This window comes from Solanum dulcamara, chromosome 10 (genome assembly GCF_947179165.1).
Source record: "Solanum dulcamara chromosome 10, daSolDulc1.2, whole genome shotgun sequence".
Taxonomy (NCBI): domain Eukaryota; kingdom Viridiplantae; phylum Streptophyta; class Magnoliopsida; order Solanales; family Solanaceae; genus Solanum; species Solanum dulcamara.
In genome coordinates, this window is record NC_077246.1 from 59,536,383 (window position 1) to 59,551,171 (window position 14,789).

The following is a 14,789-nucleotide window of genomic DNA, read 5'->3' on the forward strand; positions in this document are numbered from 1 at the left end:
TTACCTTAATATAATTGGAGTTTGTTGTTTTTAAGTTTGAGACATGGTTTACTGATATGTACTGGTTCACTGATGCTCTTTGAGATAGTTAAAACTGAGAATTCTTTTTTTCTTCTTTCCTATCCTGTATATAAGAAGTGGCGGATAAACAGCTGACTCATCCCTGCTTGCCTACAAAGGAGGTTTTGGTCATTTAGCTATTAGAATTGTCCTCAGAGCATGCAATCTAATCAGGTTTGGTCATCTGTGTTTTCGAATGGCTTTCACAGATAAGAATATGAAGGTTAGTCAAATTATCACTTGAGAAGCAAAACATAACCACTAATTTGGAACGAAATAGTACTAACTAGCAAATAAAAAACAGATCATATACAAAACATAAAAGAAATAGAAGGTTGCTGAATGCTTGCAACAGCCAGCTACCTACAAATTAAAGGGTTTCCTTTCCCTTTTTCCAAGAGTTCACTTGGGTGGTTTTCTTCAGTGATAAACAGAAACTGCAATAAGCTAAGGTGTATATATGCATGGATGTTGATTGATATGTACAGAAACATTAATACATGTATTAATTACATTTGCGCTCCCCTGCAGATGCCATGAGGATTGCAACAGCTGCTATGAACATGATCAACATTCCTGCAAGAAGCGTATATGTTCTTCCTGATGATCTTCGGTACTCTCCAAACAATATTACCCCCCAAAATGTACTCACAAGAGGCAGTGCCTGAACAAAATTATATTCAAAATGAGGGATCAATCATGCTTTTATCAAATTAATCTGACCACTAGTTCAAATGCACAAACCTGAACAGCATCTGCAGCTGCATATCCAGCTGCTTGACCTCCCATGAATTGGAGACCATTTCCAAAGCCACTCAAAAGTCCAGCCAAAAGAGCCCAACCTCTACCATCCCAATCGTTCACATAACACATCACCGATGATTTGGGTGCATTTAGTACAGGGCGATACAAGAAGGTGAAGTTCAGAATCGTTGCCAGCAAAGAGCTGGAAACTGAGAAGTAGAAAAATGCCGTATAGACACTCAAGTGAGGAACTCCATCTTTTAGAGCATGCCACTGATCATTTGTTGCCAGGTTGAATGCAGGCGAAAACAGAGAAAGGCAAGCTCCAGCAAAGAAGGTAATGACCAGACCAATGTAAGTGCTCATCCCAAAAACCTACATTGGCAATCCAACAGATTATGTGTGTTTTTTCCGGACACACTTCCAGTGCACTAGATTAACAAATCAATCAACTATGCTCAATCCCGAGGAGTCTGGGTCGACTGTCCATTTCACTAGATTACTATAGAAAGACAAGTTGGAGGCTCTCTGAAACTAGAAATAATCTGAATTTTGATACCAAGTACCAGAAAACAAGTTAATCTTGAAGTGGCAATTTGAGTAAGAATTTCTAACCTTCATTGCCCTTTTGTTCTCAACTTCTATAAGGAACAGCGCAGTTCCAGCCTTTGCCTTCTCCTCTCCATTCTCCAAGTCACTCATATCGACTGCAGAACATCTATACATTAACTATAAAGGTGAATACGAAATCCACCAATCTGATAAAAAAAGGAGAAGACATGAACTTCAAATGCTCCAGTAGCTAAAGTACCTGTGTTTGTATTTGTTTGTTTAGAGTCAGTAACACCTTTTGTCCTGCCAAAGATTCAACCAAACTAAAATCAATCTCCCGCAATAAATCGTGGGATCTTACATAGATATGTGGTATGAAATCTTTAACAGAATTTCCACATATCCTGCACTCAAGGAGTGACTTCGAAAAGTCACTTAAGAGGGGAAATATTGCACAAGAGATGTAAAATACAAAGTCTTCCCTCCCCATCTGGAGAAGCTATGTACATGAGATGCCCATAGAAGAATTCAAAATTGCAATATGTTCTAGAACTGATGCATACCCAACCCCATTCTTATAGTCATTTGATAAATAATCAAGTTTTTCTTTGTTATCAGCTGAGTTGTATGCATGAACAGCAGAGCCAAGACAAACAGCAATCAAGAAGCATCCAACGCCAGGAAAAAGGATCTCGGCTTTATTAATTTTGTTATCAAGGTAATAATTCAATGTTGTTCCTGCCATAACCAAAGCAAGAACGCACGTCAAATTCCAACATAATATTGATACCATTTCCCTGCTATATGGTATCAGTATAATGTAAATTAATCAAGTTAATTTGATACCTATAACAACCGTGATGCTTGCAGTGATGACCTCGGTGACTGACAAACCAACAAAAGCCCATGCATATTGAGTTGAAATGTTTCCAAGAGTGAGGACCAGTCCTCCAGCAATCGCAAACAAGACACTAGGCCAATTGTCCTGCACCTTTCATCCATAAAATGTGTTCAGAAACCAAAAAGAAAATACAAATTCCAAATTATATATTTGTTTTTCTGCAAATTCAACAATACACAATCTATGTCGCGTTGTTGGGAAGTTCTATGACACAGGACCACTTGAATGTCATATTACCTTGTGTATAGGTGATCTTAATGGAAACAAAGAAGCTATGTCAGCGAGGATCACAATTCTAACTCTTCGATTAATCTATCAGAATATGTATTTGATAAGTAGTGGAATATGATTTTATAGCTTCACCACTAAACCAGAAGAACATATAATACATTAACTAGACTCCAGGGTAAGTGGAAAAAGTCATCAGACAAACCAATGAAAGAACAAATCGATGAATATATCGATCTAGAATCTAATCTAAAATGCATGGTAAGAACTCATACATTGCCTCTTCAATTCCCCGCTATATATCAACCTATTACCTATGAAGCTACAGAGTTGTTACGACAGAAAACTAGGAACATATCGGTGATCATATCTCCTTGTTTTCTCTTTCAAATTGTAAAATTGCAATATCTTTTCTCTACTTAATTACATACAGAAACACACAACATGTGAAACTGCATACGTTCCAAATGACAAACAATATCAACAACAATAACACAATTACATCTCAATCCCAAACTAGTTCGAGTCAGTTATACAAATCCTCCATATCCATTCCACCTTATTGGGCGTATAACATCCAAATGTCAACCAAGATGAAGCAAGGTATGACATTTACCACCAATTACGTGATATATTAGAAATGTTGAATCCAAAACAGCTTAAGCTTTTAGACGAGGTAGTCACACACTTGACCGACATATTGGGTTCAAATCCTATCCACCTAAAATTAAGTACTTAAAAGCATGTTATTTATAACAGCTTAAGCTTTTAAAGGGGTAGTCACACACTTGACTGAGATAATGGGTTCAATCCGATCCACCTAAAATGCAAAAACTAGTGCATTATGTCCTGGACCTAATTCACCACTAAAAGATAGCTCAAAGGACAAGGATTGACCAAGTCTTTTAAAGAGGCCACCCACCATCAAGGACTTTTTCATTCTTTAGACATCTGGTGCATGGAGAAATTTAATTAGGGAGGCCAACATCGGGTGAGATAGATCATACTCTATACCACGTAAACTTAGGTTTTGAGTCAAACTCACGCCTAAAAGTTAACTCAAAGGGAGGAGGATTGCCGCATATCTTATAAGCAGACCACCAATATGATACTTTTTCATTCTTTAACAGAATCAGATAAAGGAATTAAAATATGTTGTCACTTTTAAATTGAGAATGAAGCGCCTCAAACGGCCTCCACAACTCCCCACTAACCTGAGAAAGCTGAGTGAAAAAATTTGGCTGTTCCATTGTACTCCTTCCAATCTCACCAACAGTAAATGCAATGAGAGTAGCAGACAAAAGATTGGTGATGGTATAATCAAGATAAGTATGTTGAGGAAGACGACCTCGTCTTTCAAGTAAAGTAAGCAGAGCAGGCCATGTCCCCAAGAATAACAGAGAAAATAGCATACAAGCTATTGCCCCCGCTTTACTCTCCACCAAATACATCTTCAAAAATACCCTTTCAGCTGAAACTTCAATAAACATTGGAATGCCCCAAAAATCCTTAACCAAAAAAGAAAATATTCAAGATTCACCTATTGAACTTATGCTAATATATGGCACTAAATTTGTGGTACCTGGTCCATTTTGTTTGTGTCTGTCACCTCCAAGATTACCAATCTGCAAATGAGTTAATATACCTAATGTAAAGGGAATATGTGAGACAGCCATGTTGTAGCTTACACTAGTCAACTTTATATGGAAAACTATGTATTATCAGCATGTAGTTCATGAGGTGTCACAAAAGAAATCATCTTTCTTCAGTAAAAGAAAAATATTGATAGGTGTGTGATCTTGCTTCCACTTTTTAAAAATATTGATAAATATGTGTCAAATACTCTAAAAATAGTAAATTTTAGATGATTTAATACAGATGTAATTATATTTTTAGAGAATCCGACTAATGTAAATTATGGTGGTCCCTTTGGAGACAGAATATGACGAATTCATGAATAAGAAATCTGCAGAGTTTAGAGCCTGCCTGCCTTTGTAATAAACCTAAAAGACGTAAAACGCAAATCTGCAACTCGGTGTTGAAACACTGACAAATATAGCCGAAATGATACTAAAATTTAATTTTTAAATATTTTTAGATAGCAAAAATTAGATCAGATTAGTATTTTAGTTTTCGGTACTTTAACTCACAAAATTTCAACTTTCTTTAAAATAAAATTTCAAATTTCAAATTTCAAAAGTTACACCTTCATAAACTCAAAATTTTTAAATTTTAAATTTCAATTTCACCAAATAGGAGCATAAATAATATAGTCCAATAAAGAAGGTAACAACAGTCTGAAGAAAGGGGGAAAAATAGAGCTCATCATCACTAACCAGGTTTTTATGTGAAAAAAAAAATTATATGTTTGGCTGTCAATATAAAACCAGAGAGGCAAAAGGGTATGAAGAATTAGGGAGAAAAACAAAAAAGGACGGTAAAAAGAAAATGATGGAGCAAAGTTACTTTTATTAAGGTTTTTACTATACAAGAAAAAAAGAAGAAGATTCTTCCCATCTATCTTATAGTTTTGGTGTAGCTTCTACAAATATTTTATAAAATTAATCAAGGTGCATGAAAATTAATTCAAAAATTTTGTTAATAAAAATTTATTATATATAAAAAAAAATGGATATATAGATGAAAGTGCATGATAACAAAATCGATCAGTTGAAGTATAGATCATTATCTCACACACGGTCAGCAAAAGGCAATCGACAAAATTGACTAAAAATAGCATAAGCTTTTATATCCTTTCATTTTTATAGTAATATTATATAATTTTTTAAACATGCAAGGCCTGTGAGGAACACACACGTAATTATATTGGCTGACACTTGTAATCAAAGGAGCCTTAAATAAATTAGAATATAACTAATTACTAAGAAGTGAATTACGTATGAATTCAAAAAAGGCAAATAATAGGTTTGTCTTTCTATAACTTACATAAATAGCTTTATGCGACTTGTTGATTAGATGTTATCATTTCAAGAGACGTGAATGAATAAGATACCTCAATCATATGTGGTTTCGTGTCATTTTCTTTATGTTCTTTTCATCTTTCTCCTTTCCTCGTGGAAAAACATGATCAATTTGATTGACACCACAAAAAAAGATTTTTTTGGGAAATATTTTTGACCATCTAATTTATCAACATGATGGTGGTAAATAATAAAATTTGTATCAAAAAAATATTAATCAAGATTAAAAAAAAATATGTAATAATTATAGTATTTTATTTTAAATATGAATGTTATAATTTTTGTGAATTCTCTGATTCTTCTTTTGAATATAAATTTAAGGACTTTTGAGATTGATCTTGAATATGATGGACTTGTACTTGAATCTAAGGGTGTGAAGTTTATTTTGAATTTTGTCTTAATCTCTAGAACTTGTGATTGAATTTAAGGACTTTTGAACTTGTTCTTGAATCTTCATCTTAAACTCTAGAACTTATAGAAATACTTGTGTACTTGAATGTTTGTAGTTGGTAGAGAACTCTGTTGTGTTTGATCCACAAGCTTTATCTCACTTCTTGTTAGAATTCTAGTGGATTTTCTGATTATGAGGATCTCTATTTATATTTGTAGAATAAAGGGTTGTGAGGAAGGCAGCCTCCCTTCGGCGAATCAGATTTTCGACTAATTAGATTTAAGTGTCATGACAATATTTGATTGATCGGAATATATCAATTGTACACACGTCGCATATTTTTATTGAAGAATTTGAAGACTTCAACTTGCAAACTTGGTTGATTTGAGATTTCAAATTAGGACTACTTATCGGATAGATCGGGCGGATAATTATGCTTAACGATTTGGCTTATCGAATTTTGATTTTTAAATATAATAATCCGCTAGCCAACAAATAAGATATATGTTGATTTCGTATCTGGTTGATAATTATCGGACGGTTAACGGGTGGTGTATTGATTCAATTATTTCATGCTTTTTTTTTCACTTTCACTCACTAATACATTGACCTCCCTTCAAATAACTTTTTTTCCTAGGTCTACTTAAGCTAGTAATTTGGTAGTTATAAATCACAATGAGAAATACATGAAAACCTAAAAATCGAAGATGCATGAACATAAATATTTATTTTAACAAATATTTACCTGTACAACAACTTAATATTTCATTACTAAGATATATTTTAAATATACATTTTTATAAACAAGATGTGAAGACATACATCATCATCAAGACTAGCTAGCTAGTAAACTAGTAAGAAATTCAACTCACAAATACATATCAAGTCATACAACAAGCGGTAAAATATTAAATGGAGCGTTAGGATTAATAATATGTAATTAGATAATTCTTAATGTGTTAACGATTTATTCAATAAGGAATTTAAGTAATATGCTCCCACACCAATAAAACAATAAGTATAAAATTTTAATCTGTTCACCAACCGTTAATTCAATAACCCAATAACAATAAGTCAATAAGTCAATTTTGGTTACGATTTAATTTTGAACAGCCCTACTTCAATTTGTAGACTTGAAGAATTTGAGAACTTCAACTTGCATGCATGATTGATTGGAGACTTCAACTCTCAAACCTGAAAAATCTGAACACTTCAACTTGAAGACTCTTAATATATTTTAGACTTCAGCTTGCAGACTCTTGCTATATTTGAGACTTCAACGTGTAAACTTGAAGGATCCGAAGGCTCCAACTCACAGACACCTGAATTTGAAACTTCAACCTATGGACTTTGGGGATTTGAAGACTTTTGCTTACAAACTTAGCTGAATTTATAGACTTCAACCTACAGACTTGAGAATTTGAAAACATCTACTAGCATACTTGGTTGATTTGAGACTCCAACTTGCACACTTGAAGAATTTGAAACTTCAAATTCTATTGAAGAAGCTCATATTTCATTAAGATGTGCCCCCAATCGAGCCACCAATACTCGGTGCAAGTTTGAAGTTTGATGAAAAAGTACTCGTGAGCTTAACTTTCACGGACAGATCAATAAGAAGATAAATGAACAAAGTCAATCAAATCAAACACTTTACATGATTGTGAAATAAAATCGTAACGCTGAAATACCTCTCAAATTGTGATCACAATCTTTACTTACTTTTCAGTCTTTAAATTTATGTAGATATAAATAACAAGCATAGGGATTAGGTTGTAAATGGTACCTTTGATGGGAAAAAGCAAGCTTTTGATCAGATCAATCAAGTTAATCAAGGGTTACGCTGTCGAGTAACGATTGACAGAGCGGACTTCCATCATAGAGTTGGGCAAAATAAGACAGTTAAAGACGAATAGGTAGGGTATTACGCTAATGCTAGTAGGGTATGTAAACGAGGCCAAATCACATGATTTTGTAGTTAATCAAAAGTCCTTTGGATACGATATCCAGACTATACCAATTTGTACTACTTAGACGATCACGTACACTTGCGTGTGTATTAGGAGTTACCACCATTGCCCAACATCCAAATTTTGACCAAAATAAATGTTTACTTTTTGAGATAATTTGATATTATTTTTCTAACACCTTTCACCTTCAACTTTAAGATTGTGAATTCAAATAGCCAAGGGATCAAAAATGGGGAGAGGCTCTTAGGAAGAAGTTAATAAAACCAACTTAGTACTTTGTAAACACTGAAGTACAAACTTTCCTTGTGTTTGATAATTAACTCTACTTCTCTAATGCTCCCAAAATTTTCTATTATACGTATGCACAAAACTTTTTTCTATAAAACATGCAAGAAACTTTTGCCCATTAGAACTAGAAACTTGCCAAAATACCTTATTTTGTCCCCTTTAGCCCAATACGTATACAATCTCACTTAGCTTTGTACAATAACACATTTGAACTTCAATCACCAAACCATTCTACAATCAACATGAACTTAATAGGACGAATAAGGTTTATAAGCCGCACTAGCGAGGCTTGGTTAAGTTAGCCACACAAATCAAGCCACTTTGACTACTATAATCATTTAAATTGTGATAAGAGACTGGGGTGGGGTAGAGAGTTCTCATTGATATATTGTTTTCAATTGAAAAAAATACAGCCTCTTCCGTTGCTCATATATAAAATTTAATATACAACGAAGGGAAGAAATCTAAAAAGGGAGAGCATAGGGATCATATTCTACAACATAAAATTACTAAGAGAATCCAATTCCAACTTTTCCATGCAATCATAATAAGATAGAAACAACTAAAGAAAGATTCTTCTAAATATGGACTTCTCTATCCTCTTTTACTTTAGACCCTTGAGCATAAAAAGCTTATAGCCAAAAGGGCTACGGTGAAAAATATACTGTTTCGGAGATGCCTAGCTGCATTGCCGTCCATGCCAATTGGTCCAAGCCCAAAAGGTGGATTGTTTGTCCCAGGTGTAGTCGCTATGCCCGTGCCTGTGCCAATTCCTGGAGTTGTGGTCCCCGGTGGTGCAGTCGCTGGTATAGTAGATCCTGGTGGAGTTGTGGTTCCTGGAGGTGCGATTGTTGGAGTTGTGGTTCCTGGAGGTGCGGTTGTTGGAGTTGTGGTTCCTGGAGGTGCGGTTGTTGGAGTTGTGGTTCCTGGAGGTGCGATTGTTGGAGTTGTGGTTCCTGGTGGTGCAATTGTTGGAGTTGTGGTTCCGGGTGGTGCTATTGTCGGAGTTGTTGTACCTCCACCGGTGTTGCTGGTACAAAATTGAGAAATAACATCATGAAACAGGACTCACCCCAAGTAGTATTAAGTAATTTTTTTTCTTATAATCGAGAAACTCCTGCACAACTCAACTTGATATAGATAATGAACCCGCTCCCCTACCCTTCATTTAAATACCAACTTGTATTTGCATCAAAGGTTCAAAGAAGCTGTCACGTGTGCTAACCCACACATCGGGAGCTGACCTCTCACCAGCTCGCCCAACCAAACAATATATAAATATAAAATGACATAATACATAAACATGCTATGGCATAATACATAAACATGCATTGTAACTTGACCTTATCTCACATCTATGACCTTCAACTCCAACTTTGGATGTGCACAAGTGGACACTTAAATTTGTATTGAGTTAAACAAATATACACACTTCCTACGTGGCAACTCACATCATACGTGGCATCCTAAATGTATTATGACACTTACACATGTGTAACTAGTTCAACTTTATACAAGTTAAAGTGTCTACTTGTGCACACTCAAAATTGAAGAGCATAAATGTCAACTAAGGCCAAATTCGAGGACATAATTATGTATTATAATTAGATAGAAACAAAAATCAGCACAAATATTTGTGGTTGTTGATTGCAAAGAAAGTAGTAGGAACTAGCTTGATTACCAATTAAGAGAGCAAGCCTTTGAAGCATGACAACCTAGGGATCAGAGTACAGTAATAACACTAACTACAGGAATATCATCATTAAGGCTGCTCACTAGGGCACATAATGATGAATCAAAAACCATCAACACATCATTTCAAAGAAAATAACAGTAACAGCCAGGCCAGGACAAGTAAAAGAATTCCTCTGTTTGAAAATTTTGGCAAGGGAAAGACAAATTGGCAACACTAATCACTTTGAATAAAGGTAATGAATTTGTCTACCAATTTGGAAAAAGTGGCTGAATTAGCTGTCCATAAAGAGTCATACATGGAACCCATATCTTGTCACTAAATACCAATAATTCCAGCTAGCTAAACTTCTAAACCATAAACGCGTTGGAGCTAGAAGCCCAAGTATGAGCAGTGTATTAAGAAATTCATTAAATATATATAAAAATTAAATTGAGAACCTCAATTACTAAAGCCTAATGTGCCATCGTAGAATTTACAATCCATAAAGTTCAAATTCTAGATCCGTCTTTGCTTGCTCGAACAGAATTTTTACTTACATTTTTAAGGTATAACCATTAAGCAGTTGTTCAAGATAATCCTAAAAGGCCCTATTTTTATTTTTTTGTTAAACTTTTTCCATACGAAAAGGCTGTAGAATATATATATTTCTCCGGTGCTAACAATATTTCATTAAAATATGCTTCATATAAAATAAGCACTAGAAATGCGAGATCCAAGTCATTTATAGTTATAAAGAACAGAGAACATACCCAGGACTGGATTGGTAGACACACCCAGAACTTGCAGCTGTTAAATTAATTTCAAAGGAGGAATAAAATGAGTAAATCTGTAAATAGATGACATAATTTAATAGTTATTTTATTTTTCTCGAGAACTTACTAGTGGGTGGATTTGGGCTAGTAGTTGCAGTTCCACTAAAGTCACAGCTAGCACCAGCTGCACCTTTCCTTTGATAATAACTATTTACAGCATAATTGCAGTGATCTTTCATAGTGTTAGGGTTATAGCAAGGACCATTTTGAGTGATTTGAGCACAATCAGCTCCAGCTCCACAAGCATAATCTATACTCTTCTGAAGTTGTTGATCACTTACCCCATCTTTACAAATACAATACAAAGCACCTACAGTTGCTGCACAAACCCCCAAAAAAATCAGTTCAAAAATAAGCAAATTCACAACTCATAAACTTCAAATTTTAACTTCACCACTAGCTCAATGGAAAACTTACTTGAGTGACCAGTGAGGGTCAAAAAGAGTAGTGAAAATAGTACAAAAGTGGTCATGGTAGTGGCAAGATCGTGAGAGATAATTCTGTCGCAGTGCTTTTTTATTTATTAAAAAGAGAAGCAGAAGAAGAAGACAGAGAAAACAAGAAGTGAGAGAAGTAGAATGATGGAAAAGGTGAATAGAATTGTGTAGACAACACAAACAAGAATAACGGTGGAGATTAGATGACGGTGTGAGCTGGAGAGCTAGATCTTATTTTCAATGTCGTACCGTTGATGAGATTTTATTTTTTTAATCATAAATTCTGAATATGAAGAAAAAATTACTACAAAATGCTTATTTTTATATGACAAAAAAATTGAGTTTAGAACTCTAATTTTAATATTTATTCATTTAATTGAAATCACTAATAAGTTCTAATTAAGATACACAAATAATTACATGGAGTGTCACTTTAACACTTTCTTTTTAAAATTGGGGTAATGCACAAGTATTTCCTTTGATTATGATCGAAATTTTAGACACATTTTAAATTAACTAGAGTTTTATTATTCTTCCGAACTCATTTTTTTTGCATTTTTATGCATTTTTTGCGCTAATGTGACATCTTCAACCAAGTAAGTTGGTTAGGTTTGTATACACGCGCTTGCCACGTCAGTAAATTTATACTTTAAATTTTTTTACTTTTTTTTTAAAAAATTATTATTATTATTTTGATTTTTTAAAAGTTTTTAATTCTTTTAAAATCTTCTAATTTTCTTTATCTTGTATTTAAATTAAGTCAATACACATAAAAAAAAATCAAAATTTCCTTGTATTTAAACTTTTTTTTTTTTACTTAATTAAATTAAAGTGTATCGCTGAGATTTCAATCATATTTCAAGAAACTTATGCATTATCTCTTTAAAATTTAAATGAAGTATATATCAGATGCATCAGCAGTTAATCAACTTGATGTGTTTTTATATAAAAGGAGCGACAATTTATTATTTAAATAGATAAAAGAAAGAATTAGTTAAGATGTGAAATTTGTTAATAAATGAATTTAAATGTGTTTTAACCATTTTTCTTCGTAGAGAAAAAAATTCTTGAAAAGCTGATCAAAATAAGTTTGTCAAACTTGCAAAATTCACCAACAAAAAAAAAACAGAAAAGTCATTCCAATTCATAACCAGACTATTTTAAAAACAAATTCTATGTCGAGAAACTGACATCAATTGTTTGACCAGAAAAGTTTTTGGTTATGAAAATATCAATACTTTTATATTGTGAACTACCAAAAATCAGAATAAAGGAGATAAATGTAATATTGAGAACAAGAAAATTAGTTTTATGAAATCAAATTTAAGAAAAATCTTTGAAATTTATTTTTTATTGTTTTATTGAGAAAATAGCCAAATGCATTCTCAATTTATTGCCGAATTCTCAACTACATACCTATATTTTACGGGGATTCTATTACCCCCTTAGACTATTTAAAAATGAAATTAATTTTATCATAGATGCTGAGGTGACAAAGAGAGTGTATTCACTTTCTCAAAGAGTGAAAGACAATTTAATTTTTATTAAACTTTAACTTTACAAATATTTTCTCTTTTCATATTAAGTTTCTAATTTTTTTTAAAAAATCATTTTGGACAACCTCAAATTCAATTTAGCAATATTATCATTACCCGTTGGATGAAACTTCACTAAAATTATATAAAAGTAAATAAATAGAAAAAATAGAAGAAGAAGAAGGAGTGATGAGAAGAAGGTAATGTGTTCTTGGTTTCATATCAATTGAGAAAAAGAAACTGTGAAAGAAAAGGAAAAAAAAAAGACAAAAAAAGAAAGAGAAAATGAGAAAGGGAACTATAAAAGGGAAAAATAGAATAAATACAACAAATAATAATTTTTTTATTAAAAAATAATATAATATTATGTGACAGGCCATGTGCAGATCACTTTTTATTACAAATCTAGGTGTGAGTTTTTGAGAGGGTATATATTATACTTTAAAAAAGTTGAGGGGGTAATAGGACTCCTGTGAAAAATGAGTGTGTAGTTGAGAATCTGACTATAATTTGGAGGGGGTTTTGGCTATTTTCTCTTGTTTTATTTTATTGTATTAAGATATGCACCAAGTAATAGTCATCATAACCGTGTTAATTTCTCTGTATTATGAAAATATTTAGAATAATAATTTGGAGAACTTGGTAAGAACCAACAAAGTTTAAAGAATATTTTCAAAATCAGAAACTTAAAATCAGTAAAGAAAATAGAATTTGAAAAAGATGAAAAATAGTATAGAAAATAAATGCACAACGTGTCTTTAAGAAAATTATTCACCTTAAGTACCTGAGGTTAATGAAATATATCCTCTCAAGATAGAACGATTGTACTTACGAGCGTATCAGTACCCAAAATCACGGTGTCAGCTAACCACTCAACAGCAGTAAAGTACATTAAAATTTATTTGTGCAAAAGAAGAAGAAGTTCAGAAAATTCGTTGTCAGAAATGAGAGAAAACTCCTCTATTTATAGACAACAAACGGTAGTATGAATAGGTGTTTACTATGCCTTATCGAAAAGGTCACAACCCTTTGAAAAAGTTAAAACCTTTCAAAAAGTCACAACCCTTTGAAAAAATCACAACCCTTCAGAAAGGTCACAAACCTTTGAAAAAGTCACAACCCTTCATTTTCTATTAATACCTTTTAAAATCCAACAATCCCCCACATGAATGGGGAATGACTCTAAAAAAGAAAAACGAACAAGTGTGTACTTTACAAGCAAGAATTAATTATATCCAGAAAAGTAAGTTTCTCTTTGAACCTTCCATAATGAACATATGTCAGATATACTCGGTAATTTGATAAATTTGATTTCTTTAAATCGTCGAGATTTGTTGTATACCTATACATCCACATGTCACACGTCAATTCTTTATCGTCTATGGTTCTTACGCTTGTGTTCGTTTCAACCTTGAATACCTTCTGATTTCATGAGTGAATACAGAATGGGCTTTTACAATTATCCTTTTTGAAGTGACTTATACTTTACACTCACATAGGTAATTCCTAAGTGTATTATCGCTTAAATACACTTTTGGTCGAATCTTACAAACCTAAAAATTATTTTAAAAAAAAATTGAAGTTTTATTAACTCATTAAAAGCCTTAGGTTTTATTATTGTTTCTGAACATCGTCTTAATCACGAGAATGGATTAAGTTATTTGACAATTTTGAATTGTCAGTCACAACTTTATTTGATCTCCTTGAACTTAACTCTTGGGATCTCTAGTTTTCTAGGTAGAGTTACCACCATGATGACTTGTCTTAATCCTTAAATTAATTTCCTTCAATTGTAACGGCATGTTCCCGTCGTTATGAATAAGTCAATGGGAAAGGAAATTGGGCCAGAAAACATCTAAGTAGTAACTTTGAAAATTTGAGTCTAGGCCATACTTGAACGAAATTTGAGTCAGGTGAGATTTGGAGTAATTCGGTAATGGATGGGCGATGAATTTATCACTTTGATAGTTGGGATTGATAGGCAAAACACCAAGGAGCCTGTACTTCTATAAAAATCGAATTCGGGTGAGTAGAATTCCCGTAATTGATATTGGCATGAAGGGTAAAAATTATAACGTCATGGTTTGTGGGCATGTTTCAAAATGGGAGCTTGAGACATAAATCTTGAGTTTCTGTTTCCGTGCAACCCGCCACAACAAAAAAAATTCCGCTATGGCAGGGCCGCCATAGTGGG

At 33.2% G+C, this 14,789-nt stretch overlaps 2 protein-coding genes across 3 annotated transcripts; both read right to left on the minus strand.

Moving 5' to 3' along the window:
- Positions 1 to 343: 343 nt before the first annotated feature.
- On the minus strand, positions 344 to 4,540 carry LOC129871561 (ureide permease 1-like). 2 transcript variants are annotated; one of them, XM_055946506.1, is made up of 8 exons: positions 4,068 to 4,540; positions 3,700 to 3,993; positions 2,203 to 2,341; positions 1,920 to 2,094; positions 1,616 to 1,659; positions 1,420 to 1,511; positions 805 to 1,179; positions 344 to 724 (listed from the first exon to the last, which is right to left on the minus strand). In XM_055946506.1, the coding sequence occupies exons 1-8, from the start codon at positions 4,074 to 4,076 to the stop codon at positions 566 to 568; spliced, it is 1,287 nt and encodes a 428-aa protein (XP_055802481.1). In that variant the 5' UTR covers positions 4,077 to 4,540; the 3' UTR covers positions 344 to 565. The 2 variants fall into 2 exon arrangements, with proteins under 2 accessions (XP_055802481.1, XP_055802480.1); XM_055946505.1 differs by having other exon boundaries at positions 2,203 to 2,347; positions 4,068 to 4,539.
- A 3,945-nt stretch (positions 4,541 to 8,485) lies between these two features.
- On the minus strand, positions 8,486 to 11,211 carry LOC129871219 (PLASMODESMATA CALLOSE-BINDING PROTEIN 3-like). Its single transcript, XM_055946107.1, has 4 exons — positions 11,041 to 11,211; positions 10,691 to 10,942; positions 10,561 to 10,597; positions 8,486 to 9,145 (listed from the first exon to the last, which is right to left on the minus strand). Exons 1-4 carry the CDS (start codon positions 11,093 to 11,095, stop codon positions 8,725 to 8,727), a joined length of 765 nt encoding a protein of 254 aa, XP_055802082.1. The 5' UTR covers positions 11,096 to 11,211; the 3' UTR covers positions 8,486 to 8,724.
- Positions 11,212 to 14,789: the final 3,578 nt, after the last annotated feature.